Below are 25,773 nucleotides of genomic sequence, written 5' to 3'. Positions count from 1 at the left end.
TTATTAGTTTTCAAAAATATTCTTTACTGAATTTTCCAACGAAATCGTTGTTGGATAAATGTCAAATTTTTATACGTCAATGTCATTAAAAGTTAAATTCAAAAGCCGCGTTCATAATAACGATTGTTTGTTTTTTAAACTTGTATAACTTAACTTATAAGCTTGTTCCTGTGGGAGACGCATTGGCTAGTATATCTTATATATTTTTCAAATAAAGCTATAAATTTTAATGATGCAAAAAACAAAGAAGAGACGAGAAGATGAGCCAATGGAGATTGATGCAAACCCGGATCCCTCAAACGGTCATAATGGCGAGAATTATGTTAATGATGAAATTGATCACATATCTGATGATGAAGAAGGTGGAGTTCGTATTGGTGATATCTATATACCACCGGCTCCCAAACCAGCTCTTACATTTGATACAACAGGACCAAGGTTGATCATTACGCACATAGTGAACGAAAACTTTAAGAGTTACGCAGGCGTTCAATGTTTAGGTCCATTTCATAAGGTAAATAAATGAATTAATTAAGAAGCTATATTTTACTTTATTCTTTATATATCTTACGGCTTTATAATGTTTTTTTTTGAATTCTAGAGTTTTACAGCAATAATTGGCCCTAATGGAAGTGGAAAAAGCAATGTTATAGACTCCATGCTGTTTGTGTTTGGATACAGAGCAACAAAGATTAGATCTAAAAAAATTTCTGTACTCATTCATTCTTCAAGCAAGTTTCCAAATATTACAAGTGCTACTGTTGCAGTACATTTTTGTCAGATTATTGATAGGGTAAATCTTTCATATTTTTTTTAGTTATAACCTTTAGTTGTAACCTGGAGAACCTAGTGCTTAGACATTCCTCTGAGTGAGAGTTAAACTTCCATCTAGTATGTGTTGGTATGCTTAAATAACACAGTATATGAATATAATATATATTTTTAAATGGATATTTTAGATATTATTGAAATATTAATTAAACAATTTTTTATTGTGTATGATTGTTGAAAATTTCTTAAAAAATTGATGGAAAGTGGAGAACAGAGTGACTAAACACTTGGTTCCCATTGCATAATCTTAGTTCCTAAATTCACATTTTCTTGAAAATAATTAATTTTATTGGAGAAAATTAATATTAATTCTCATATATTGTACATTTACAGGAAGGTGAAGAATTCACAGTAGTGCCTAACAGTGAAATTGTAGTATCTAGAACTGCTAATAAAGATAATTCATCACATTACACCTTGGATGGCCGCCGAGTTCAGTTTAAGGAAGTTGCTAAAATGTTGAGGTCACAAGGCATCGATTTGGATCATAATAGATTTTTAATTTTACAAGTAAAGTCATATAGTTATTCTTAGGTGGCTTCTAATATGTGTGGTTTTTAACTGGGTTAAATTAACTGGGTTTAAATTGAGTGCTGATTTCTATAAAAAGTTAATTAAGTTTTACTTAATCAACTTTATCATGCATTTTGGATCTTGAGTGTGTTTTCTCACTCTGAAAACAAGACAAAATGTGGTAGGAGCTCTGCCACTCAGCACTCAATGTATTTGGTGATAATACACTTACTAAAACGAGTTCAACCACTCAACATGCGAAATCTCCAGAGTTCGGTGGAAATCAGGGAACAGAAGTGTTGTAATGGGAATGGAGTGTCTTAACACTAGATTTCTATTTTCTCTCTGCCTACCTTGCTATGTACAGGATACAGGTGAAGCTTAAAAAAATGTATTATTGATTGTTTTTTTAGGGTGAAGTAGAGCAAATAGCCATGATGAAGCCTAAAGCTCCAAATGAACATGAATCCGGTATGCTTGAATATTTAGAGGATATTATAGGAACTTCCAGATATAAGGTTAATATAAAATGTATTATTTCTCATTCTGTTTTGAAAAAGAAATAATTAATATTTTCACATCCACATTTTAGTAACAGGGAAATTGTGGCGTTGAGTGTCACATTCCAATTTTTCCCCATTGTGCAACAAAATCATTTGTATTCTTTTTAAAGGAACCAATAGAAAAGCTGTCAGTAAGAGTGGAGGAATACACAGAAATGAGAAAAGAGAAGTTAAACAGAGTGCGTCTGGTGGAACAAGAGAAACAGAAATTAGAAGTGCCAATGAGAGAGGCTGTTGAATTAATGAATCTCACTAATACTGTTTTAAGAACTAGGAATATGCTTTTACAGAAATATATGTGAGTACTAGCAAGTAGTGACCCACCTGTGGCTTCACCAGACTAAACTTATTGTTATATTATAGCCCAATTATACAAAAAAAAAAAAAATCATAGTATATGTGTTATTCTGTTGTATAAGCTATATTACTATAATGTTTCATCTAATTCTGTTTCCATTAAACAGATTTTCATGTGAACAAACATTCATGTATATAAACTTTTACTTTTATCTATATATATAAAAGGACTTGTCCTCGCTGACTGAGGTAAGACGCACGCACAGCCGTAACCGCTCATGGTAGAAACGTGAAACTTGGACAGATGTTTACTTTCGTAATCTGGACATCCACTAAGAAGGGATTTTGAAAAATTTTAACCTTAAAGGGGTGAAATAGGGGTTCAACGTTTGTATGGAAAAAATTTTAAATCGGCACCGATTTTTATAAAATTTGAAATTTAGATTTTTAAAAGTATTTAATTGAACACATGTTTCATGGTTTATTAGAATTCACCCCTAAGCAATACGCAGGCGAAGTTGCGCGCGTCCGCTAGTACTCCATATAGCAGAGTAGGCAAAGGAAATCTAGTGATAAGACACTCTGTTCCCAATACATTGTCCAATTGTTGAGACATTACAAGATGAGTGGAGGAATTCAATACTGTGGTTTATCTTACCAGAGCAGGCAGAATAAGTATAATTTATTCTTCTGTGTGGCCTCAATGTAATAATGTAACTTAGTTGATTAAAAATGTGTTTTAATAAAATGTTAATGAGTGACAATATACTGGTCTGTGCTATTTTAAAAATTTATAATAAAAACTGAATATTTAATACTATCAAAATAGTTGAATTGAATTAAAAAATCAAATATTTTTTTTAAAGTTTTGAGACAAACAAAATAATTGAAGGGAAAAACAAGGAAATGGAGGAACTTAAAGAGAGTTTGGCGAAAATTGATGAAAAGTTAGCCACTATAAAGGAAGATTTACAAGTTAAAACTACTGAACTAAAGAATGGGACACAGTGAGTATATTTTTATTACGTTATTTTTTATTTTTTTTAGTTTTACACTGTATCGCGCACCAGGGTAGGCAGAGTGAACCTGGGAACCTAGTATCAAATCACTCCATTCCCATCAAGATATTTCCATTCCCCACTTTCTACCGACTGATGATTATTTAGTATATATTAATACCCTATATTATATTTTCCTTATTTAACAATTTTTCAATGAATATTATTTAAATATTTCTTATTCTATAATGTAAATATTTATTGCTTTTTGTTTTTTTTCATGTTTTTTTCATTGAACCCATTGTGGATTAAAAGAAAAAAGGAAAAAGTTATAAGTTATTTTGTTACATTTTGTTGTAAATTATTTAATTATATTAATCTTTTGTTATTTTTACAGAAAATATGATGATTTAGAAAAGAAAAAGAATGACATAGGCGAAAAATTACAAAATTCTAAAAAAAAAATGGTAACAGTAGTAGCAGATTCAACACTAGCTAATAAGAAAAAGAAGAATCTAGAACAATTGTTGGAACAGGAGAAGGGCAAACTTATTGAATTGGAATTAGTAAGTTTTTACTTAACATAACTTATAGTATGTAACATTTTTCTTAATATAATTTAAAAATTAAAAATAAATATACATTAAAACACTTGACTCAATATTTTAATTTTTAATTATTTTTAAATAATAGATACCAGATAAAAATAGGCGTGAAATTGAAGATTGCGAAAGGCTTTTAGTGAAACATCAAGAGAATAAAGAAAAGGCTGAAAAAGAATTGGAAACTGTCATGGCCGGCGTAAGGTATAATTAAAACTTAATTCATTACTTTTATATATTTTTTTTTTAGAGGCCAGTCGTGGCATAAGCGCCACTGTAAACCTGACAGATGTGTGTTTTATTCCCATGTGTGGGTTCTATTTCCATTCAAAGAAATATTTTCATTTCTTCGGCCTGGTAACGAGCCATAGCCCGGCGTTTCGCCACTTCTCAAATTTAATGAATTGGATGGGGAACGGTGTGGCTTAGCATTGCGAGAGATAGTGTAAATAAAAAAAATATAGTTCAAAAAGAAATTAATTAGTGTTAAAGACTTATGTGCAACTGATAACTAATTCAAATACAAATAAATATTTTACAATTTTTTTTAGATCCCAAACACAAGGCCTCCAAGAACAAAAAGATAAATTACAATCTAAATTGATAGATTTAAAAAAAATTGTCGACGAAGCCAACAAAAACTTTAAACTTTCAGAATCGGAATTAAAAATATATTTGAGTACAGAACAAAAGGAAACTGAAAAGTATGGAAAAATAAAAGATACATACGAAAAAGCGAAGAGTGATTTGGAAGAGAAGAAATCGTGAGTAAACTAAATATTTTCACGCTGTATCCTGCATATGGCAAGCCTGCAAGGTAGGCAGAGGCAACTTAGTGTTAAGAACCATTATTAACTTAATTCGAGATATTGTGTTTTTATCATTAATTATATTTATTTTAATTTCCTTGCACTGGCGTCAAGCTGTGGCGTTAAATTCCGCCATTTCACATGCAATGTTTCGAAAGAGTAAAGGTGTGTGGAGAATGGAGTGAATCGTGCCTGGAGGGAACCTCGTTTTAATTCAGGATACATTATGAAACCAAAAAAAAGAAATAAAATATCTTTTCTTTTTTTATAGATTACGTGAAGATCTATCATCAACAATTCCAATGCAAGAAAATCAACACAAATCCATACAAACAAAATTGCAAGCATTGAAGGAAGAAGAAACTAGTGTTTCTAGAGAAGCGCGGAGCTTACGGTAATCTATATATTTATATGAGAAGCAAAAGCTTTATATGCCTTTGTACGAAAAATACACGCATTCTACTAATATTGAAAATGTTTTAATCATATTGTTCTTTTTTTAAGTCATTTATTGTTATAAATAAATGTGTAATCATCTTATTAAATAATATTATATAAAGTGACAATTTTACATTGTAAGTTCTTCTGAAAATATTTTTGAAATAACTTATTTCCTTGAAGACTTAACTTAAAAGTTATATATGTTTGAATTGGAATCGAACCTGCAACTATTGCATAGACAGTCAGACACTTTTCAACCATAATTTAATGATTTTAATATTAAATTATGTTTTAATAAATAATTATAATACATTTTAGAGGTCAATTAGAAGAATCTAGACAAGCAATGAGTGCGAATAGATCGAGAGGTAGAGTATTAGATTCTTTAATGAAAGAAAAAAAGGCTGGAAGATTACCTGGAATATTTGGTAGATTGGTAAGTTTATTTTTCATACATCGATTTTAAATATAATTTTTTTATCATCCACAGTGATTATATAAATTGTTGATTCAAAATGGATTACTAGAATGTACTTATTAATAAACGTTTTTTAAGCTTATTAATAAAAAATAAAAGTACTAATTATTATGAAAACACAAAAAATTATCAAATAAATGCTGAACATTAAGAAGTATAACTTATTTAATCTATTCAGGTAGAAAAGAATATAAAATATAAATTGTTTTAATGTGTATATTAAAAAAATATATTTAAAAGAAAATAAGAAAAAAGAAACATTAGGGGACACCCGGGTTTGAACCGGGGACCTCTCGATCTGCAGTCGAATGCTCTACCACTGAGCTATATCCCCGATATGTAAAATGTACAAATACCTAAACATGTTTGATGATATCATCCTATATGGATCGACATATCTCGCCTACGCTTATTATTTATCTAAGAACTTGCTCGCGGCTTCGCTTGAACTACACAATTATTTATTTACTAATTCCAATTAATTTCGCTTTCTAATAACATTACCATTTTCAAGACTATATCTATACACCGAAAACTATAGTATCTGCTAATTCAATGAAACAATTCTTTTATATCAATTTTATCAAACAAAATACTTTATATTGATAAAACTTTCTTATTTATGAATCTTTATAGGCGACGAAATTAGCGTGCACAGATGCATAGATAAAGAAACAAAAAATTGTAAAAATCATTGTTTTGGATTCTTATTACATTGATGAATTCCTCAAATAATAGTTTTTCTCATATATTTTCCATGTACAGACAGCGATCACTTACATTTTTATTATATTAATAAATGTAGATGTATTCAAATTCCACATTAAAATGTCAAGCATGCTATAATATAAACCTACGCTCTTTTAGATAATACGTCGACACTCTTTAGTCCACCAACTAAGTTATTTATTTATGTTTTGCTTATGACGGTGTTTTATATTATGATTAATTTAATTATAGATTATTTGTAAATAGTCGTTCGTGGCCCAGGGTCACGAGCGTGCGATTGTTATCGCCACAGGTTATGGGTTCGATTCCTACTAGAGGAAATGGAATATTTTTTGTATTTAATAAGTAATCATATTTAGGACAATTATATAAAATAAAATTACAATTTCATTATCTTATCATATATTTATTGGCTTATCATGACGTACACTACACTTAATAACTCTTACTCCAGGAAAATATGCGTCTTTTTATATCCCAAACATAGCAACGCAGGCAGAGGGAACCTGGCTCCCTAGGGTTAAAACACTTTGTTTTCGTTCCCATTAAACCACTTCCGTTTCGCGCTTTACCACGAATTATAAAAAAAAAATGTGGTAACGACGAATGAGATTAAGATAACCTATGATATCCAAATTTTCTAACACAACAACTATTACTTAAGTTAATCGGTAATTTATTTTGTGAACAAAATAGTAATTATAAATAATATTAAAAATATTAAAAAATAGGGAGACCTCGGAGCTATAGACGCAAAATACGACGTAGCCATCTCCACCTGTTGCGGTGCTTTAGACAACATAGTGGTTGACACGGTGGAGACAGCTCAAGCGTGTGTGGAACATCTGAAGCGAGGGGACGTGGGGCGTGCTACGTTCTTAGCTCTGGATAAACAGACGCATTTAGTGCAGCATTGTCGTCCTAAATCTGGTGCTTAGTGAGTATATTTCTCTTTTTTGTTAAGGTTCACGCTATATCCCAGGGTGTATTTTAGCAGGGTAGGCAGAAGGAGCCTAGTGTTAAGGCATTCCGTTTCACTTTCCTTTGAATTCTGGAGGTATTGCGTGTTGAGTGGCGGAACATAATGCTGCGATTTTTCTCGATATCTAAGCTCAGATATGAAAATATTAAATATTGAATTTCTTTGTGTGGGAATCGAACCCGTAACATGTTTTATAGTTGCACACTTGTCCCATGTGCCACGATTGTCCTCGTAAGTACCTACTCTCCTAGATATCGGAAAATCGTGTGTAGTCCTTTTATACAATTTAATTTTTGTTAGCAAAAATTTGCAAGTATTAATATTTTCCTTCTTATTCCAGTCCAGAAAACGCGCCACGTCTCTTCGACTTAGTGAAAGTGAAAGACGAAAGAGTGTTGCCGGCGTTCTACTACGCGTTACGAGAAACATTGGTAGCGAAAGATCTAGAACAGGCATCGAGAATTGCATATGGGAGCACAAGGTACAGAGTGGTTTCGCTTCAGGGAGATGTCATCGAAATTGCAGGTGAATATTAACAATCTGTTCATATTTTTTTTAGGTTCACACTGTAGCCCACATGAGACGCTTAAGACTCTCTGTTCTCCATTTTTCAGCGATTTTTTGAGATCAAGGTTCATATTATCTGGCTTTATTTGGTGGAGAACGAAGTGTTAACACTGGAATCCTCTGCACTCGGGATACAGCGCGAAGTAAAAAAAAAACATATATTTATAACTAAATATATGTTTCTTTGTTCAAATTATATATTTTTATCATCTTCCCCCATTTTTGGTCATTATGTCGAGATGATGATATACTTTATGGATACTTTTGGATGGATGATATAATTTATTGAAATTATGAAAAGTCTCCATCGATCCCATATTTGCAAAAAACATTTTATTCAAAGAACAGAGTACGCAAAAAAGGTTTTCTAGGGTTTTTCAGCGAGATGATTGCTTTTATGATAAAAATATCTTAAATGAATTAATATTATCTTACACTTTTTTTTCTAATGACATTAGGTAAAAAATTCTGAACTTATATTATATTAAACTTTCGTTCTTTTCTTATTCTAATGATATTAGATCTCATAAATTATATAGACACAATTTGATCAATCTACAAAATAAAATACCCAATTAAATACAATAATATAATGAATATTTCCCTAGGAACAATGTCGGGTGGTGGTAAATCAACGATGCGCGGTCGTATGGGCAGTTCTGTACAACAGGACACGAGTGAAGTGGATCCCGCTGTTATGCAGGAAAGTGAGAGCCGATTAGCGAGATTGGAGGGAAGGTAGGATTTATAAGTGTTTTTTAGATCCACACTTCGTCCTGCACAGCGGGATAGCAAAATAGAGTTAGTGTTAAGACCAGAATTTAATATATTGTATGTTAAATGGTGGAGTTTAACGCAGTGCTTTCTTTTGTCAAAATCAACGGGCAGACCGTATTTTCAGTCCGCTTGTCCGTTAACAGAGCGAGAAAATGGTAAAATTAAAAGATTCATTCCTTCGAGTGTGAATCGAACCCACAACCGTTGCGTTTACGTAATTCAATTGTTTATTATAGATATATAATTTATATTATATATTTTTTCAGATTAACACAATTACGTACAGAGCAATCGACACTAGAAGATTCTCTAATATCAACACAAAGGAGTGTCAAAGAAGGAAAAACGAAATTACATAAATTAGATATAGAATTGAAGAGTTTGGCCGATCAAGTACCAGCTTTGAAGGTAATTTATTAAGGAGCTTTAGTATATTTTTTTTTTCAGCTTCACGCTGTATCTTGCATGTAAAAGTTTTCTTGGACTAACAAGGGCGTTTGGTCCTGCCATTTGACACATAATGTCTTGGAAATTATGCTGTGCGAGGAGAATAAAGTGTGTTAATTTTCTCTAAAGATTCCTTCTGTCTATTCTGATCATGAGGGCTACAGCTAGTAAAAAATATTTTATATTTACAGATACAAATAAAACAACAAGAAAATAAAGTCTCGTCAAGTAAAGTGGACGCGAGACAAAAAGCTAAGTTAGAAAAGGTTTTGAAGGAAGCTGAGGAAAAATTGGAAAAGGCCAAACACGATGCTGGTGAAGTACGTTATTACAGTTTTTTTTTAATCTTTTGCAGATCTTTTAATTTATGTTTAACACTAAGAACGAAACGTATTTATTTTCGTTTATATTTCCATTTCTTCGCTCTGGTGTCGAGGAAAAGCGCGGCGTTGAATTCTGCAACTCAAGACGCAATGCCTCCGGAATTTGGCAAGAAAATGGGGAACGGAGTATCGCACACAGCAGGGTAGGTAGGGGGAACCTAGTGTTAAGCTAGGTTCCCCCTGCCTACCCTGCTGTGTGCGGGATATAGCGTGAGAGCGTGAGAAAATAACTTTTATATAAATACTTATATAAAAGTTACGTCTTATTATAATAAGTAGAAGAAGATAAGTTAGAATAATGATAATATTATATCAAATATCATATTTATATATTTTAGATAGAGAAAGAGGTACACGGTGTCGATGCACAAATAGCGGCGGTCGCGGGAAATAAAGTTAGAGATTTACAAAAAAATGTCGACGAACTAACGCAAAAGATAAATAAAATATCAACTGAAATGTCGAAATTGAAGGTCGCCATCAATACTAGTATAAGGTATGGCAATTTGTTTTATTTATTTTTTAGTCCACTATTATACATATAGTAAAAAAACTGCAATATTCACAGTATAGAGAAATTTTATAATACACAGAATAAATGTTATTACAATTTTCAGAAATGCAAAAAAATCCAAAGACAAAATAAACCAAATGGAAGGAGATTTGAAGGAAACAGAGACAAAACTAGAAAACTTAAAAGAACAGAAATGTGCACTAACATTAGATAGTACACAGTATCAGAAGGAATGTGACCAAGTAAGTATGTATATAGATATAAATATTAAGGAAAACTAAGGTTTATGTAGAAAATCGATATTTTATAAGGTGTTGTGGTGCAATAGTACAATGTCTAACCGTAGATTAAAAAACTTTATTATTTAATTGTTATAAGAATATGTAGCTCTGTATATATATAAAAATGCTTAAAGTTTTGAACCTCTCCCTGAAGATGCAGTGCAGCATTAGGTTCCGCTGATATGTCTCTACACTTAGCTGAAATTTGATGACGAAGCATTTTTTGTTTACTTTTAAAGTAGGTTTTTAAACTTTAACAATAATATTAGACACAAATCTTTGTTATGAAACAAAGATTTGTGATGTATTAACGACAATATTTCTTCACATTCATAGAGTTTCCAGTATATATTTATTAATATTACAGTTGGAAAACGAAATAAACGAAGGCACAAGTGAATTCTCCGGTCTCCGCCAAGAAATAGCAAAATTACAGAGTAAAGAGAACAAAGCGAAAACGGAACGTCTCGAAGCAAACAACGCCGTTAACAAAATGGAGAAGTCTATACAAGATTGTACTAAGAAAACACCATTGTGGGAGAAAGAGGTTGAATGTTTTTCTTTTTCTTTTTTTTTGTATTCCGTATTATCCTGTATGTATTGTATCAATGATTGTTATAATAAAAAAATAATACATTAGTACAAACGGGATAAAATGTTTAAGTCAAAGTCAATCTGTGACGACATGGTTGATGTTTAGATATAGGAAACCAATACTGTTTTACAATTATTTTTTTTGATCCACAATTTGAACCCACTACTGTAACCATTCTGAAAGATACCCTTTTTTGGCTCCACGTCATATCCTGCATATAGAAGGGTATGCTTATGCATAGGGAACCTCCGTTCCTCACAGTAAGAGTAGTGGAGTTCAACGCCGTAATTTGTCTTTTTACCATCACAATGTGGCAATTGAATCATAGTGGGACGGCTACTGACTTGACGTGATGGTTTATCAGGTTGGGTTGAGTTGAGTTGATTGAGTTGGGCTCTGCTAGTTAACAAGTAACTTTCAAACCCACAGAATTATCCATTTTGTCAATTTACTTTAGATAGTTTCGTAGTAGTTTTATAAATAAACTAGCTAGCTAACTAAGACATACCTCTAAACTACTAACTACCTCAAAAGTTAACAAAAATGAAATCCTACATCCTGTGTACAAATTTCAGCTAACATCACTAAAACTCGAGGACCCTGGTTTCGATGGTGTACCGGGAATCGAACGTCCTACCCCCTTAGTAAAACACACTAACGAAGAACTCGAGGAATGTCAAGTTGAAGAACTAAGAAATAGATTAACCGCTCAGAAATCTAGAATTGGTGATAATAAACCTAATGTACAGGCTATACAGGTTAGTTATTTTTTATTTTATTTATTTATACATAAATAACAAAAACGTAGGAGATTGTTTATTCTATATTTTGTATGTTTAAACAGGTACAGCTTTTTATCTGACGCAAAAAAGACCTTAGGGGATTCTTTATTTGGCGCCTATATATTTTTTTATGTTTAAGAAAAAATTGGAGGAGGTTCTTTTTTTAACATTATTTTTTTAAATGTTTTTTATGTTTAAACACGCATAATCTATTTACCTACGAAAAAGTGTTTTTTAAATATTTTTACAGGATTATAGAACAAAAGAAGAGTTATATATAAAAAGAGCGGCGGAATTGGATGATATAACGACAAAGAGAAATGAAATGAGAGCACTTTATGATCAATTGAGAAAGAAACGAACTACTGATTTTCTAAGCGGTTGGTTTTTTATAGAATTCTATTTATGTTTATTACACAGGCACACCATCTGACTGTAAACGTAGCGGATGTGGGTTCGATTCCCAATAGGGCGATTAATTATTTTAGAATCTTCGCTCTGATAATAAAAAAAAACGGGTTATTGAGTTCCGCCATTCAACACGTCAACACGCCTCGGATGTGTGTGGGGAGTGTCTTAACACTAGTTAGCCTTCCCTTGCTATACAGCGTAACGCTAAATATACATATATTGTATAATATAAAATTTCAATATATATTTGTTTACAGGTTTCAATACAATAACAACGAAGTTAAAAGAAATGTACCAAATGATCACACTAGGTGGTGATGCGGAATTAGAACTAGTAGACTCCTTGGATCCATTCACTGAAGGAATTATCTTTAGGTAAATGTCTATTTATTTGACAATAAGAAAAGCGACTGCTGAACCACGAGGGCTTTTATCATTATATTTATATCATTATACTTATATATTGTTTTAGTGTCCGTCCACCAAATAAATCGTGGAAAAACATATCAAATTTATCAGGAGGAGAAAAAACACTATCTTCTCTAGCTTTAGTATTCGCATTGCATTATTACAAACCGACGCCATTGTACGTGATGGACGAAATAGATGCAGCTTTGGACTTCAAGAATGTGTCAATTGTAGCGAATTATATAAAGGTTTGTTATGTTTTTGCTTATATGTTTTTTGTCAGCTTTAAGCTGTATAACTCCCTCCCTCCCTCATCTCCCTGTATTTCAAGTCCTGGTACTAATTTAACAATTTATTTTTAATTTACAGGAACGCACAAAAAACGCACAATTTATAATAATATCGTTAAGATACAACATGTTTGAAGTGTCCAATCGTCTCGTCGGCATTTATAAAACCGAGGACTGCACTAAATCTCTTTCTATATCGAATAAAATACCGGGGCAAAATGTTGATGATGTTAGCTTGACGGCTTAGTCCTTAAAATTCCGTACCCCAGGGGTAAACTGGGACCCTATTAGTTAGACTTCCTTGTCTGCCTCTCACTATACCAGGCCATAAATTTTCTCATATGATGTAGTTAGGTTCCTGATATAACAGCAAATACTAAAAACAGAATAAAATAAATATTTAAGGTGGCTCTCATCCAATAAATGTATTTTTTTTAATTTTATAGTACGGAACTTTTCCTGTGGGAGTTCCAACTCTCACTTGGCCTGTTTTATGTACAGTACGGTGCTAATGAGTCGTCAAGCTAATTTATTTTACGTTTTATTATTTTCTTCCCCAATTCACTATGCACAGAAGTTTAGAAACTTCTGAGCGGTCACTTGTCCACCGTACTGTGATTGTGTTATTTAACATAATATGTAATTTATCTTTATAATGAGGGGAATGAAGTCTTAATACTTATTTCTTATATCCTGCTATATGAGGGTAGGAAAGATTTCTTTCCAATATTCTAAACTGAAAATGTATAGGTAAATGTATTCATTATAATATTAATAGCATTATCAGTTTAAATTCTATTGAAAACTGATTTTAAAATGTCATTAATTCAACAGTTTTGTTTATAGGGACAATAAGAATCGAATATTGTTTTTTAATGCCATAAAGTGCGATAAATACAGTTAAAAATAAATTTTATTGCCTTGACATATACATAAAAAATAAATTGTTATATATCTTATAATTACTTAAATGTCATGTGAGTTGTAATGTAATGTGTTTTATTTTTGTAATTCAATATCTTACTATTTATAGATATAAAATGACTTGTAAGACGCATGCACAGCCGTAACCGCTGTGCGTAGAAACGTTAAATTTGGACAGATGTTTACATTCGTAATCTGGACTTCCACTAAGGGATTTTGAAAAATTTTAAAATAAGCAAGCGAAGCTGCACGCGTCCGCTAGTTGTAAATAAATAATTTGTTATTATAATGTGTTTTATTGAATTTTACTAATTTCTCCCAAGTTTAATTATAAACGAACTTTTCTTTTTGATAGATGTATTTAAAGCAGTTTGTAATATATTTTTGTTTATAAAATTTTGTGTTTACTTGTTTACTATTATCAAAAACGTGTTTTTCATATATACCAATTAAAAATAAAACAAAGAAATTTAACATTAATTATATTTATTCCACATAATATAAACTTCTTAAAAGCAATGAAATCAACATACATACGAGTTCATGCCTTTATTATTATTAATATAATAAATTCATATATTTATTAATATAATTACCCATGGCATAGGCATTTAGGAATATTTTTTGAAATAAGTTAAGGTTTTAAATACAAAGTGCAGGCAGCTTCACGCTTTATCCCACGTTGCAGAATAGGCAGGCCCTTCGCACTGCCCAAATTTCGAGATATTGCGTGATAAGTGGCGGAAAATGAAAATAATTAATTTCCCCGAGTGGGAATTGAACCCTCAACCACTGCGCTTACAGTTAGGCGCTATCCCACTGCGTCACGACGACATCAATATAAAGTGCACAATAATAATTAAGTGAAATTATTAAATAATGTGTAAATTATTGTTTTTAATTTAACAAATGTATAGAAGTCTGCGTAACAAATATTGTTTATTTTATGTATTATAACGATTACTTAAAATGGGAAAAATAGCTATACATTTCAACAGTATAATTTTGCAATAGAAAATATTAAGGAATCAAAGGTGAAAAATTGGAATTAGTTTGTGGATATTTCTTTTCTTAAATTATAAGAAATGCTTAAATATTGCTTTTCAATAAATAAATGCTTACATGTTAACCCATAATAAATTATAATAATACAGATTTAAATAATTGCTAGGGACGTTAAATATTGTTGTATTATATTAGGGACATTAACTATTTAAATGGAATAGAGTATTTTTTTGTTTTATTCGATAACTACATCGATTTTGCTTCAATCAAAATAAATACACTATTCGATTTTATTAATAAATTTGATATCACTAAAAATAAATAATTATTATTATTAACCACATGTCGCTTTATCACAAATATGCATATTATAATAAGATGTTATATATTGTATTAGGAAATTATTATTAGGAATTTACAAACTTTTGAAGAGGAATTAACTTTTCAAAATAAATCGTTTGATTCAAAAAACATATTGAATAAGATAACTTACAAAAATAATTTCAAAAAATCGATAAAATTGCCTGCTTATGTCCTATATTTTTTAACTAAACAAAGTTCTTTACCTGAAAAAATTTAATAATAGCGGGAACTTGAACTCACGCCTCTTATAAGCCATTCAAATCCTGCTACGGTAAATTTATCATACATTTACCAAAACAAAATCTAACTAAAAGAAATAAAACAGTCTCTCAATTAATATAACAAATTATATTTCTTGAACTAAAACCATAACTTCTGGTTTTAAAAAGACATCTTTATTAGGACTATTACTGATCTCCTCAGCTACGGAGTTGTGCCACGCAAATGTCAGTATAGTGGCCGGAACTAAACGCAGGTCTATTAGTGTTTTATTTGCATCTTCGTCAAATATTAACTTGTGTCCAGTAGGAGTGTTTAAAACGAAAGGTAATCCGCCATGTTCTAGATGCTCTTGGACAAATTCGTGAATTTCATTATATTTCTCGTACACCGAAAACGTGCCCTATGGAATTAAAAGTATATAATAAGTTATTATATTATGTATCCCGCACATAGCAGGTTAGCCAGAAGGAACTTAGTGTACATTTAACTATTTATTTTCAATATAATTTTATACTGCTACTACTTACAAATGAAAATAAGATAATTTTTACGAAAATAAAATAAATTATAATTAAAAACTAACTAACCTGCAATAAAATACCATCGGGAAACCGTATTCTGATGATAGCAAACTTATATTTCCGCATTTCACGCATCTCGTCCTTTTCCCTCATAGCCTTTGTGCGTAACATTTGACTTCTTTCTATAGCTTCAGCTCTGTGAAAAACATTAAAATTTACATTCAATAATAATGTATTTTATTTGTTTATTATTATTATCATTTTCATTTCTTCGCTCTAGTAACAAAACAAAGCGCGGCGTTGAGTTCCGCCATTCAATACGAATTGTCTCGTAAATTGGAAGATGCATTGATAGATTGAAGATGAATGTGCGAAATGAAATAAGATTTAATAACAATGTATTTATTATTATTTTTTCATTTTCTCAAACTGGTGAAAAAACGAAGCGATAAATACGGCCATACGGCCATTTAACACGCTATATCTCTGTAAGCACTAGGCTGTCATGTACTGCCTACCCTAATGCGGGATACAGCGTGAAAAATATTACCGATGTTTGAGACCATTGTGGACATTTTGACAATGTTTGAATGTCTCGATAATTATCGGACCCATGGACCACGAAGTGTTTTAACACTAACTTCCCTCTGCTTAACCCACTATATGCGGGATGCTAATAATAAAAAACAAAATATATTTACCTCAGCTGCTGTTCTTTCTTCAATTCCTCAGGCGTGAGAGCGTAGAAAGATGGCGGCAATTGTACTTTATTAGCCGCTTGAGACGGCAATAATACTTGGAGATTTCTATCCAGTTCTAATTGTATAGGCTCCGCTGAACGTAGAGCTTCGATTAAAGTCTGTATGTAATGTAGAAAAATATGTATTATTTAATAATTTTATACTGATATTCCAAAGTTAAGAAAGAAAAATATATCTTTGAAAATGTATAAAATTTATAATGAAGCGGTATCTGAAGCTGCGCCTCTTGGAAATTGACCAATTTAGAAAAAAATAAGCGGCTTCATAGAGGCGTTACTTATGCTTCATAGAGGTGATATGCATCATGTCAAATGCCAGTCGTGGCGCAGGTGCACGAGTATATGATATATTTAACATTTTTATTTCTTCGCTCTGGTGTAGAGGCAAAGCGCGGCGTTGAGTTCCGCAACTCATCAGGAAATACCTATAGCATTTGGCGGTAAGTGGAAAGCGGAGTGTCTTTACACTAGGTTCCACTACTCTCAATACAATACAACATAAAGTTAAAAAAAAACCAAATAAAACAAAACCAATTACAGCAAATTTAGCTTGTTACACAATAAAGCTGTAATAGGAAACCACAAACAAAATAGCCTATATTATTATTCAGCAATAACTATTACTTACAACTAAACTCTCAACAGACGGTACATTTTCTTTAACAAAAACAAGAAAATCTTCTTCATTGCCTTCATTATTAAGTAATTTTCGTTGTTCGAAACCGGCTGCTATTAGTAATTCCATAGAACCTTCTACAGGTTGTACTCTTTCCATAAAAACTCTAAAAAATAAACGAAATATTAATGAATTTTATGTATTACAGTGTGTGTGTGTTATATTACGTCGTTGCGCTTGCCAAAACCGCTATGTGTTTTTAGTCAAGTTTTCAGGAGAGACAAAAAACTATCTTATTTATTAAATAATAGCTTTATCAAAAAAATATAAATGCAGTATGGTGACAAAATATGTTATGCTTGAACTGACATACAAGCGAAAATGATAAGATGTACCCTTCTGCAATATTTTTTTTTAACCATTTTGATGCACATATCAGATTTGTCTTGTAACCACCATTTCGTACAAGTGACAAATATGCACATATCAGTTTTGTAAAAGAACATAATCGGATTTATTTAATGTTATTATGAGAATAACAACAATGTATTAAACTTAAAACAAATATATATACTAATGATTAGTAATTATAAACGTAAGGAATTATTGGTTTGGCCCTTTTTTACGTGAAAACAGTTATTCTGATAACGATAAAACAGTATGGTACTGGTATGGTATCTTATGGTTATTAATACTAATAATAATTAACAAAAAAATGTTTAATAGAAAACTCGAAGGGTTGTTAGAAAGTGGTTAGGAAAGGTTTATAGATAGGCTAAGCCTTTAATGCTTATCCCTTCAATAACTAGGTAAATTTAATTTTAATAAGCAAAGCGCGACAGTATTTCACGCCAAAACACCGATTGGCCCTGAATAGGGCCCAGGTTCGGCTTCATATGGAGTACTCTTCTCATCTCTGGGCTGGTGCATCATCATGTAACAGCTTGACCCATTTGATACATACGCATCATATACAAAGTAGAGCCGTACGGAACGTTGGAGCTCCAATGATGTGTGAAAGGTTTGACACATTCGCTTTGTGCAGAGATGTCTCCTCGCTGTGCTTTCTCTACTGCATTTATTACGGGAAGTGTTCTGCAGAAATGTTTGACCTGACCTGCCGCCGAATTTTCTAACCGCACAGTACGTCACAAACTGAAGTATCATCCACATCATCTGGATACGTGCCACTCCACTTCTGTGTGGTTTGTTACGAACTTCCTTCCACGCGCCACGCAGCTGTGGAATAACCTACCTATGGCAGTGTTTTCAGGTTGATACGACATGGATACCTTCAAAAATCACGTTTTCTCCTTTTTTTCTCTGATGTTACACGAGGTCGCCGGCGGTGGTGGTCACTTACGATTAGGTAACCTGTACGCTCGTTTGCCTTATCGTTTTTCAATAAACAAGGAGGGTTTTCCAAGCTCAAGCTGAATAAGGACATATCTCATCTCATCTATATCGATATCTCATCTATCTATCGACAATCTTGCCATCTAGATTAACAAACTTAATAATTTTATCAATCGAAAATGAAATTGCAGAAAACATAGACTTTGAATGCTTAATAAAAGAGTTTGCAGATAGAAAGGCAATAATTTAAATATTTTTTTTAAATAAATGGTTATTTCATTGTACCCATTCTCTTTTATGGATGTTATTGAATTGTAGTTATGGGGCGTCGAAAAAACTTCACCCAGGGCGCCGGTAGTGCTAAAACCGGCACTGTATACTTCAAACATGTGTGTCGTGATGTGCTTGCTCTGCAGTAATGATTAAACTTGAACTTTTGGCCCTAAGCCTAAAACCATTCTCACAGGCTTCTTACAGAAGCTGACTTACAAGAAGGATTTCTTGGTTTACTTTCAGAAGATGATTCTGGTTTGGTGGTATACAATATATTGGCTTTATCTTTTTAATTTATGTCTTTTAATTTATGGCTTTATCCATGAATTATAAGTATCGTTAGTTAAGTGTCTTTTACAATTGTATTAGGTACGCCTTTCCTATAGCTCTCTGCTTCGTATTAAAGTCACTCTTTTTTTATTGTTGTATATTTCATCAATATCCATCTCCTTGAAGTTTTCTCCAGCTTATTTATCTAGTATGAAGTGACCAGTTCCGAGTTCGGCTGACTTCCGCCTTACAAAATTCTCCAGTAGCTTCATCTAGGTACAAACGAGTCATATTTTCAACCAATACTATACCTGCTCGCTCTGAATCTGCTATTTCTATCGGCAGTGACTGAGATTTGAGCTCTGCCTCATTATATACCGATAAGGTAGGGCTCGAGTGACGGTTCCCCTTAATGTATTACATTATATAATTTATTACATTCCTCATTGAATCATTGCTGCTGGATCATAATTGCACATAACGAATTTGCCATTGCCAAAAATAAAAATTAAGTGCACATATCGATTTTGTTAAATCGACTTCTAGACGGAAATACTACATATTTGTTTTTGTAGGCTATGCAGAGTACTATTTTAATGCTATTTATCGAATAAAAAAAAATCTAAAAAATACACATAACGGTTTTGGCAGGCGCACCGACGATTAACGCAGCTTCGCCCACTTAAACTTATGATTATACTAGAGTAAAAAAAAGTCTTTCAATATATAGGATACTAGCGGCCCGCTCACAGTTTCACCCGCGTGAACTATGTTATTATTAATTTCTGTCTCCATGACTACGTCCTAGTGACGTCTATGCAAAATTTGAGACTCCTAGCATTTGTAGTAACGGAGTTTCATATAAATTTACGACCCCCAAAACAACCCCTTAGAAGTCGAATATTGCAAATTCCCGTCTTAGCGAGCACCTACGTCCTATAAGTAACTCCTATGCAAAATTTGAGATTCCTAGCACTTGTAGTTTCTGAGATTTCGTGATGAGTGAGTGACCTTTCGATTTTATATATATAGATATGTTATTCTGGTGTAAAAGTAATACTCCTGTGAAGTTTTATCGAAAACCTTAATTTTATATAATGTTGATATTATAAAACCAAAGAGTTGTTTAGATGAGCACACTAATTTCAGTAACTATTGGTTTGAATTGAAAAATAATTTTTGTCATGGTATAGTCCATATATCAAGGAATGCTATTGTGGGCTATAATTATTTGCTGAATATGTCATGTGTCATACACAACTTAGTTATTGCCATTGCCACTTAACCACAAGATAAGGCCACAAGTAAAAGTTACTGAAGTATAAATGTTAATAAAACTAAAGTACCTGTTAGACATTCGTATTTTCTGATACTTTTCTTCTTCAGGATGAGTTACGATATTCTCTAAATATTTGCACAATGTCTCCACACAAACTTCCACCTGTAAAAAATTAAAAATATAATTTATACAAAAAATAAGGTTTTCAGCTTCATGCTGTATCCTGCATGCAACGGGGCAGGCAGAAGGAAGAGTGTCAAAACACACCATTGCTCACTTTGCGTCCAATTTTCAAGAAGTTGTGCGTGTTAACAAAGCTAATAAAAAAAAATGATAAATTCCTCAAGTGTGAATCGAACCCACAGTTGTTTGTATTTTAATATTTCCTAAAAATGGCCTTCAGTTTTTAGTCACTACCAAAAGCGAATCGAGCGAAAAAAACAACGAACACAACAATCTATAAGCAAAGTTATTATAAAAAAAAGATGGTAATAAAAAATGGTATCTACCTTCTCCCTATAATTGTTACATGAATGTATCATAAGGCAGGCGGTCAAGCCCCTTTCTTCTTCCAACTGTTCATATAAAAATGTTTTAATATTCCTTTTCCATTCATCCCGTGGTAAAATATCATTACTTATTATGGGGCATCTGAAATAATAAAAACTAATTTTTTAGTTTCACAGTGTATATACTTCCACATACAGAACGATAGGCAGAGGGAACCTTGTGCTAGGGCAATCCAATTTACGAGACATTGCATTTTAAGAGGTGGAACTACAGACAAATGTAATAACTTACTTGAAGTAAACACCTGAAGCAGCAAAATTTTTAGGAATCTCAATCTCCGATTCAGCCTTTTCCTTCTCTTTAGGTTCATCCAAAGTTTTAGAATTAGATGCATTTTCGTTTTCTAATTCTTTCTTCACTTGTGCCTGTAAAAATGATTGTTAAAATAAGTAAAAATAATTGCCCTGAATGGAAATTGAACCCACAACTCTCACATTTACACTCACACATTGTCACTGCCCCACAATGGCTCAACTTGTATTAACTACTTTGTATTAAACTTCAATTGTTAATATTGATAACATTTTTTTATATATGTGTAGTGGGTTTTTATGCACTTATTAATTTCTATCAATTATGGGAAACACAGAATAAGTATAAGTAGTTTTCATAATTGTATTAGTTGGAAATATGTAAATGAAGTCATTTTATGGTATGCTATATAATAAGAAAGTCAAAATAAAATTTTTCATAGATTAGTATAAAACATTGTAGAAAAATATGTTGAGACTGTGAATAGCATAGCATCACAGCCTTTAACTGTATATACAATAGTTGTAGTTTTGTTTAGAGATATTTTTTTTATTATTAGCAGAGCAAGAAAATGTTAATGAGTTTCTCGCTCTGGTCAAGTCTCTTTTGATTGCGTGTCTTGACATTAGGTTTGCTCTACTTAAAATAAAAACACAATAAAAAGTTATAATAAAATACCTTTATAGCTGCCAAAGAGGTGTTGAAAGCAGGATTTTCCCTAGTTTGCTGTAATCTTGATAATGCTGCCTCAGCTGCCACCTTACTTTCTTCTGACAATCCTGATCTCTTAACAACAGGAACATTTCTAGATACATTAGATATATTAGATGACTGACTGAGCGTAGATTCACTCAATTTATGGCCAGGTCCTGCTAACTTAAATTTAGCATCTATTTTCTTCTTTTGAAAGAACTTTTTAATCTTATCTGCCATTTTTTATATCCTCGGTGTATGCTCCTTTGGTAGTTTAAGCTTTGATACACTTTCCTTCAGTTGTTCTATTGTTGCAGAGGTTGCTGTAACGGTTGTTTCGTATCGTTTATTAGTGTAATAGAGATATGAATCAATAAGTCACTGCATTATGCAATAAATAAGGCTTCATTGAAATAACAAATTCATATTTTATAGTATATAAAAAAATATATAAAAGTATTTTTATTAAGATTGCAACAAAGACAAAGAAAACTATATTGCGACTTACCCGGCCTCATAAACCGTTCAGATATACGTTTTCCATAGACTCTCCAGGAAATAACGATTAACAGTAGAGTAAACAATAAAATAAGGGAAAAAGTCTTTAATAATAGAAATTGGAACTCATTAAAATAAAAAATAGCTTTTATCTCTTCGTAAAACGACAGATCGCTCAAATTCACGAAGGTTTTCGGCAAGTTTTCGATCGGCAAAGATGACACGCACGATTCGAAGAAATTTCTCGCGAAGCCCAGTGTATCTTCTATTTGAAGATACAGTGCCTCGTAAAGAGTTGAATTAAATACCGCGTTATCAAACAAAGACATTACATGAAATTTTTGTTAGTTGAATAAAATTGACGAAAAATACAATACATTCTATAGACCATATGTCACACATACCTTTGACGTTTCTGAGAATGTTGCCCTTGTACTTGTAGTAAATTAATTTTAACATACCGTAAGTTATTTTCAGACAAAGCATTCTATGTGAATTAAAATTATCGTACCTGTAATTATTTTAATATGCACATATTAAAAAAGTAAAAAACGTAAATTCTTTTTTTTAAAAAACGACAATAACTCTACAGAAATCATTCGTTTATTTGAATTTACCTGAAGTTTTTATTTCACATACGTAATAGGTAAGTAGTTCGTATAACGATCTTTGAGGGGTTTAAGTAATCAAAGACATAAGCTTAATGGAAACAAACTCTCCTTTGCTCTCAATAACTACAGCCCAGCGGTGGTTGAGGTACACAAGTCAAGGTAGTTGAGCGAGGATGACCAAAGAACCACTCTGATATCAGAGTGGTTCTTTGGTCATCCAAAGTAGAGCTCGAGGGCTCGAGACGAAGATAGCACGATTCAACATTATTTGAGTGTTAAAAGTTACAGCTGTATTAGTTTTTACTAGCAAATGCTATTAAATAGTAAAGTTTTTAGAATTAAATGCTACACATTTGTACCGATTTAAATTTGTAAAAGGACTAAGTAATGAACATAAATATAGAGATAGAGATTCATGATTTCATATTGGTACATTCGTATGTTGTTAGCAATTATATTAGTTTTAACAATTTTTTTCATTACAGATTTATTCATTTTTATTTTTCAATGATATTTAAATCTTTTAACAGCTTAAATATAGGTACAAGGAAAAAGGTTCCAGAAAGATTTCCGTTGATTGAAGAGTCGTTAAGTGCTTTGGGTTGTTTTTATAACGTAATAAGTATACTATTTCTATTTTTTCTTTTGTTTATTGTTTATATCCTATAATCAATTTGTTATATTCAAATTTAAGACTTGTAAAGCACTTATGCTTCCGAAATAACTAACACAGTATTTTTACATTTTTTAAAAAGTTATAATAAAAACATATAAAAATTTGCATAGCGGGATATGAACGTGCGTTTCTTGGAAACCAAGCGCTCTGACCAACTAAGCAATACGTCCGTTAGTTGTTATTCTTCTTTTGAAAAGACCATAAAATGTTATGTTCCAAGCTAATAACTAATTATAGTTTTAAGTAGTTAGCACAAAACCTGTATTTTATATATATTATTTTCTGGTCGAATATAAGTGAATAAAACCGTAGTCGCGATCAATGAATAACTTAATGGCTTTGTTTTATAAAAAGGTATTTTTACAATTTACACAGTCAGTATTTTATTCTCTTTTTCTATTATTTATGGCAGCTGGAACAAGATTTTGCTAGATTAAAATTTATTAGAGCGTTACGTTATAAGAAACCTACTTTGTGAACTTCTTAAGGAAATGCATATTTTTAAAATATAAAGTGCAAAGAACATTTTTATACTGTCGCTTAGTTCTGCGAATATTTTTATTATAAATCAGTGTTAAAACAGTCTTGGTTTATCTTTAGATATAGCTTAGTTGAAGTTTCTTGTTAATATTATTTTTTTTTTCAGTTTCTCGCCGTATCCCTCATTTAGCGGGCAGATGAGGCAGGCATTTAGGCAGAGGGAGTCTAGTGTTAAGACACTTCGCTCCCAACTTTCCGTCAAATTTTGGAGACTGAGTTATAGCAAAACCCTAACAAAAACGTACAGCGAAGATTTTCGGTCTAGACAATATCAGATAAAAAAATTGCAAATCACCAATTACTTAACGGATTTAAAATAATTGAACTACTAAGAAAAAGTACTCTATATTAATTAAAACTATTTGTTTCGCTAGCTTTGATCTTGATAGATACGACCTTGTCAATATACCGTTTGCATTTGCACTATTGCATGGAAGCTGATATTAAAAAATTAAAAATTATCTTTTTTTATTAAGCTCTATTTGATGGGCGAGGGCACGCGATGTTGCCATTACTCCGCCACGCTACAAACATTTTATTGCATTTCAAATTTAAAATGAACGGGAAAGTAAAACTGAAAAAATATTAGTTCATAATAATTTGTCTTTTATTTAAATATTGTTCGCTACCAATAAACCATTTGATGCTATCTGATGCTATCTGTCTATAAATATTTGATCAGTAGCGCTGTAGGCCTGTAGGGTTCTTTAAAATTTAGTCTTTTGACGAGCTTTGCAACTTTGCACAAATCTGGGATTTTTCTATTTTATGACTAAATCTAATATTTATGTTTATAGTGTAAATGTATGTAGGTCTGCTTGAATAAAGTATACAGTACGGTCAACAGGTCCTGACCTTATGTTTTCTGAACTTATGCGCATCATTCACTTGGAAAGGAAATATTAAAAAATAAGAAAATTCTTAACATCAATTCTGCGCAGCCGTCTGCAGTAAACTTCTAACAAACTTATTATTCTTGAAATTTTCTGTCTGGACGTCTCTAAATGTGCTATATGATGTTAAAGATATTTTTAACTTTTTTTAAACAATTATTGTTTATACTATGTATTTTGTTAATATTATTCTAGATAGTTGAGACTATAGTCCAATAATTTTCAATAGGGTATCCACATCAACGAGTTCTGTCTACCAGTCCAAATGAGAATGAGACAAAAAATAATAAAATAAATGTGTTAGAACGAGACGCATGTTAAATTTATTGTACTGGACGGTGGACCCTGAGCCCTTTCATTAATTGTTCTTACAAAGGAGCCTCCTTAATTAAAGGTGGATCCGACTTAATTAAAAGATAAGTTATTTTCTTTCTAGAGGTGTAACATGCTAGGACAATGTCTGGATGCTGGAGTACAATAAAACTAATGTCTTTGACAAATAATAGCTAAAAGTGCTATCTACCTATTTTCGTTTACAAAGGTTTACAAAGATTTTTTGACCTGTAACCGTACATACAGTGTAGGTTACAGGTTCCCTACCTGGGAACCTAGTGTTAAGGCACTCCACTGCCCACTTTCCGCCGCGTTTAGTATCATAGATAATTCATCATCATATGTAAATCTAGAAATTACTAATTATCACCTTTTTGATAATGTTTATATCAATAATATTTTTCTACAGAACATTTTTTC

At 31.8% G+C, this 25,773-nt stretch overlaps 2 protein-coding genes and 1 non-coding gene across 3 annotated transcripts; 1 reads left to right on the top strand and 2 right to left on the bottom strand.

Moving 5' to 3' along the window:
• The first annotated feature begins 86 nt into the window (after nucleotides 1-86).
• On the top strand, nucleotides 87-13,911 carry glu (structural maintenance of chromosomes 4-like protein gluon). Its single transcript, XM_085191325.1, has 24 exons — nucleotides 87-514; nucleotides 602-793; nucleotides 1,165-1,341; nucleotides 1,758-1,862; nucleotides 2,018-2,205; nucleotides 3,071-3,211; nucleotides 3,600-3,768; nucleotides 3,896-4,008; nucleotides 4,356-4,568; nucleotides 4,885-5,007; nucleotides 5,373-5,490; nucleotides 6,993-7,198; nucleotides 7,584-7,768; nucleotides 8,419-8,548; nucleotides 8,854-8,995; nucleotides 9,226-9,354; nucleotides 9,756-9,913; nucleotides 10,035-10,173; nucleotides 10,580-10,759; nucleotides 11,383-11,565; nucleotides 11,840-11,969; nucleotides 12,258-12,375; nucleotides 12,473-12,656; nucleotides 12,778-13,911. The coding sequence occupies exons 1-24, from the start codon at nucleotides 230-232 to the stop codon at nucleotides 12,943-12,945; spliced, it is 3,876 nt and encodes a 1,291-aa protein (XP_085047451.1). The 5' UTR covers nucleotides 87-229; the 3' UTR covers nucleotides 12,946-13,911.
• Nucleotides 5,795-5,866, bottom strand: TRNAC-GCA (transfer RNA cysteine (anticodon GCA)). Its single transcript has one exon. It is a non-coding gene; the product is annotated as a tRNA-Cys (tRNA).
• Nucleotides 13,912-14,091: 180 nt separating the features above from the next.
• On the bottom strand, nucleotides 14,092-22,452 carry Gint3 (GDI interacting protein 3). The gene is made up of 9 exons (XM_085192342.1): nucleotides 22,311-22,452; nucleotides 21,788-22,125; nucleotides 21,089-21,222; nucleotides 20,797-20,938; nucleotides 20,355-20,449; nucleotides 17,122-17,275; nucleotides 16,435-16,592; nucleotides 15,800-15,929; nucleotides 14,092-15,612 (listed from the first exon to the last, which is right to left on the bottom strand). Exons 2-9 carry the CDS (start codon nucleotides 22,040-22,042, stop codon nucleotides 15,337-15,339), a joined length of 1,344 nt encoding a protein of 447 aa, XP_085048468.1. The 5' UTR covers nucleotides 22,043-22,125; nucleotides 22,311-22,452; the 3' UTR covers nucleotides 14,092-15,336.
• Between the last annotated feature and the right edge of the window lie 3,321 nt (nucleotides 22,453-25,773).

The sequence above is a fragment of the Heliconius melpomene genome, chromosome 10, assembly GCF_056956725.1.
Source record: "Heliconius melpomene rosina isolate 202511_hmr_F chromosome 10, ASM5695672v1, whole genome shotgun sequence".
In the NCBI taxonomy this organism is placed as follows: Eukaryota; Metazoa; Arthropoda; class Insecta; order Lepidoptera; family Nymphalidae; genus Heliconius; species Heliconius melpomene.
The sequence above is the reverse complement of the archived record's forward strand: the minus strand, read 5'-3'. Positions and strand labels throughout refer to the sequence as shown.

What these genes read in the sequence shown, in the direction of transcription:
- Gint3 (XM_085192342.1), bottom strand. Translation starts at nt 22,042, where the DNA reads ATGGCAGATAAGATTAAAAAGTTCTTTCAAAAGAAGAAAATAGATGCT. An exon ending in AAAATACGAATGTCTAACAG is followed by an intron (nt 17,276 to 20,354) that starts GTACTTTAGTTT and finishes TTTATTTTTTAG; the next exon opens with AGTTTTTATGGAAAGAGTAC. An exon ending in AAGAAAGAACAGCAGCTGAG is followed by an intron (nt 15,930 to 16,434) that starts GTAAATATATTT and finishes TGTTTTTCACAG; the next exon opens with AGCTGAAGCTATAGAAAGAA.
- glu (XM_085191325.1), top strand. Translation starts at nt 230, where the DNA reads ATGATGCAAAAAACAAAGAAGAGACGAGAAGATGAGCCAATGGAGATT. An exon ending in GCCATCAATACTAGTATAAG is followed by an intron (nt 9,914 to 10,034) that starts GTATGGCAATTT and finishes TACAATTTTCAG; the next exon opens with AAATGCAAAAAAATCCAAAG. An exon ending in ACTGAAGGAATTATCTTTAG is followed by an intron (nt 12,376 to 12,472) that starts GTAAATGTCTAT and finishes ATATTGTTTTAG; the next exon opens with TGTCCGTCCACCAAATAAAT.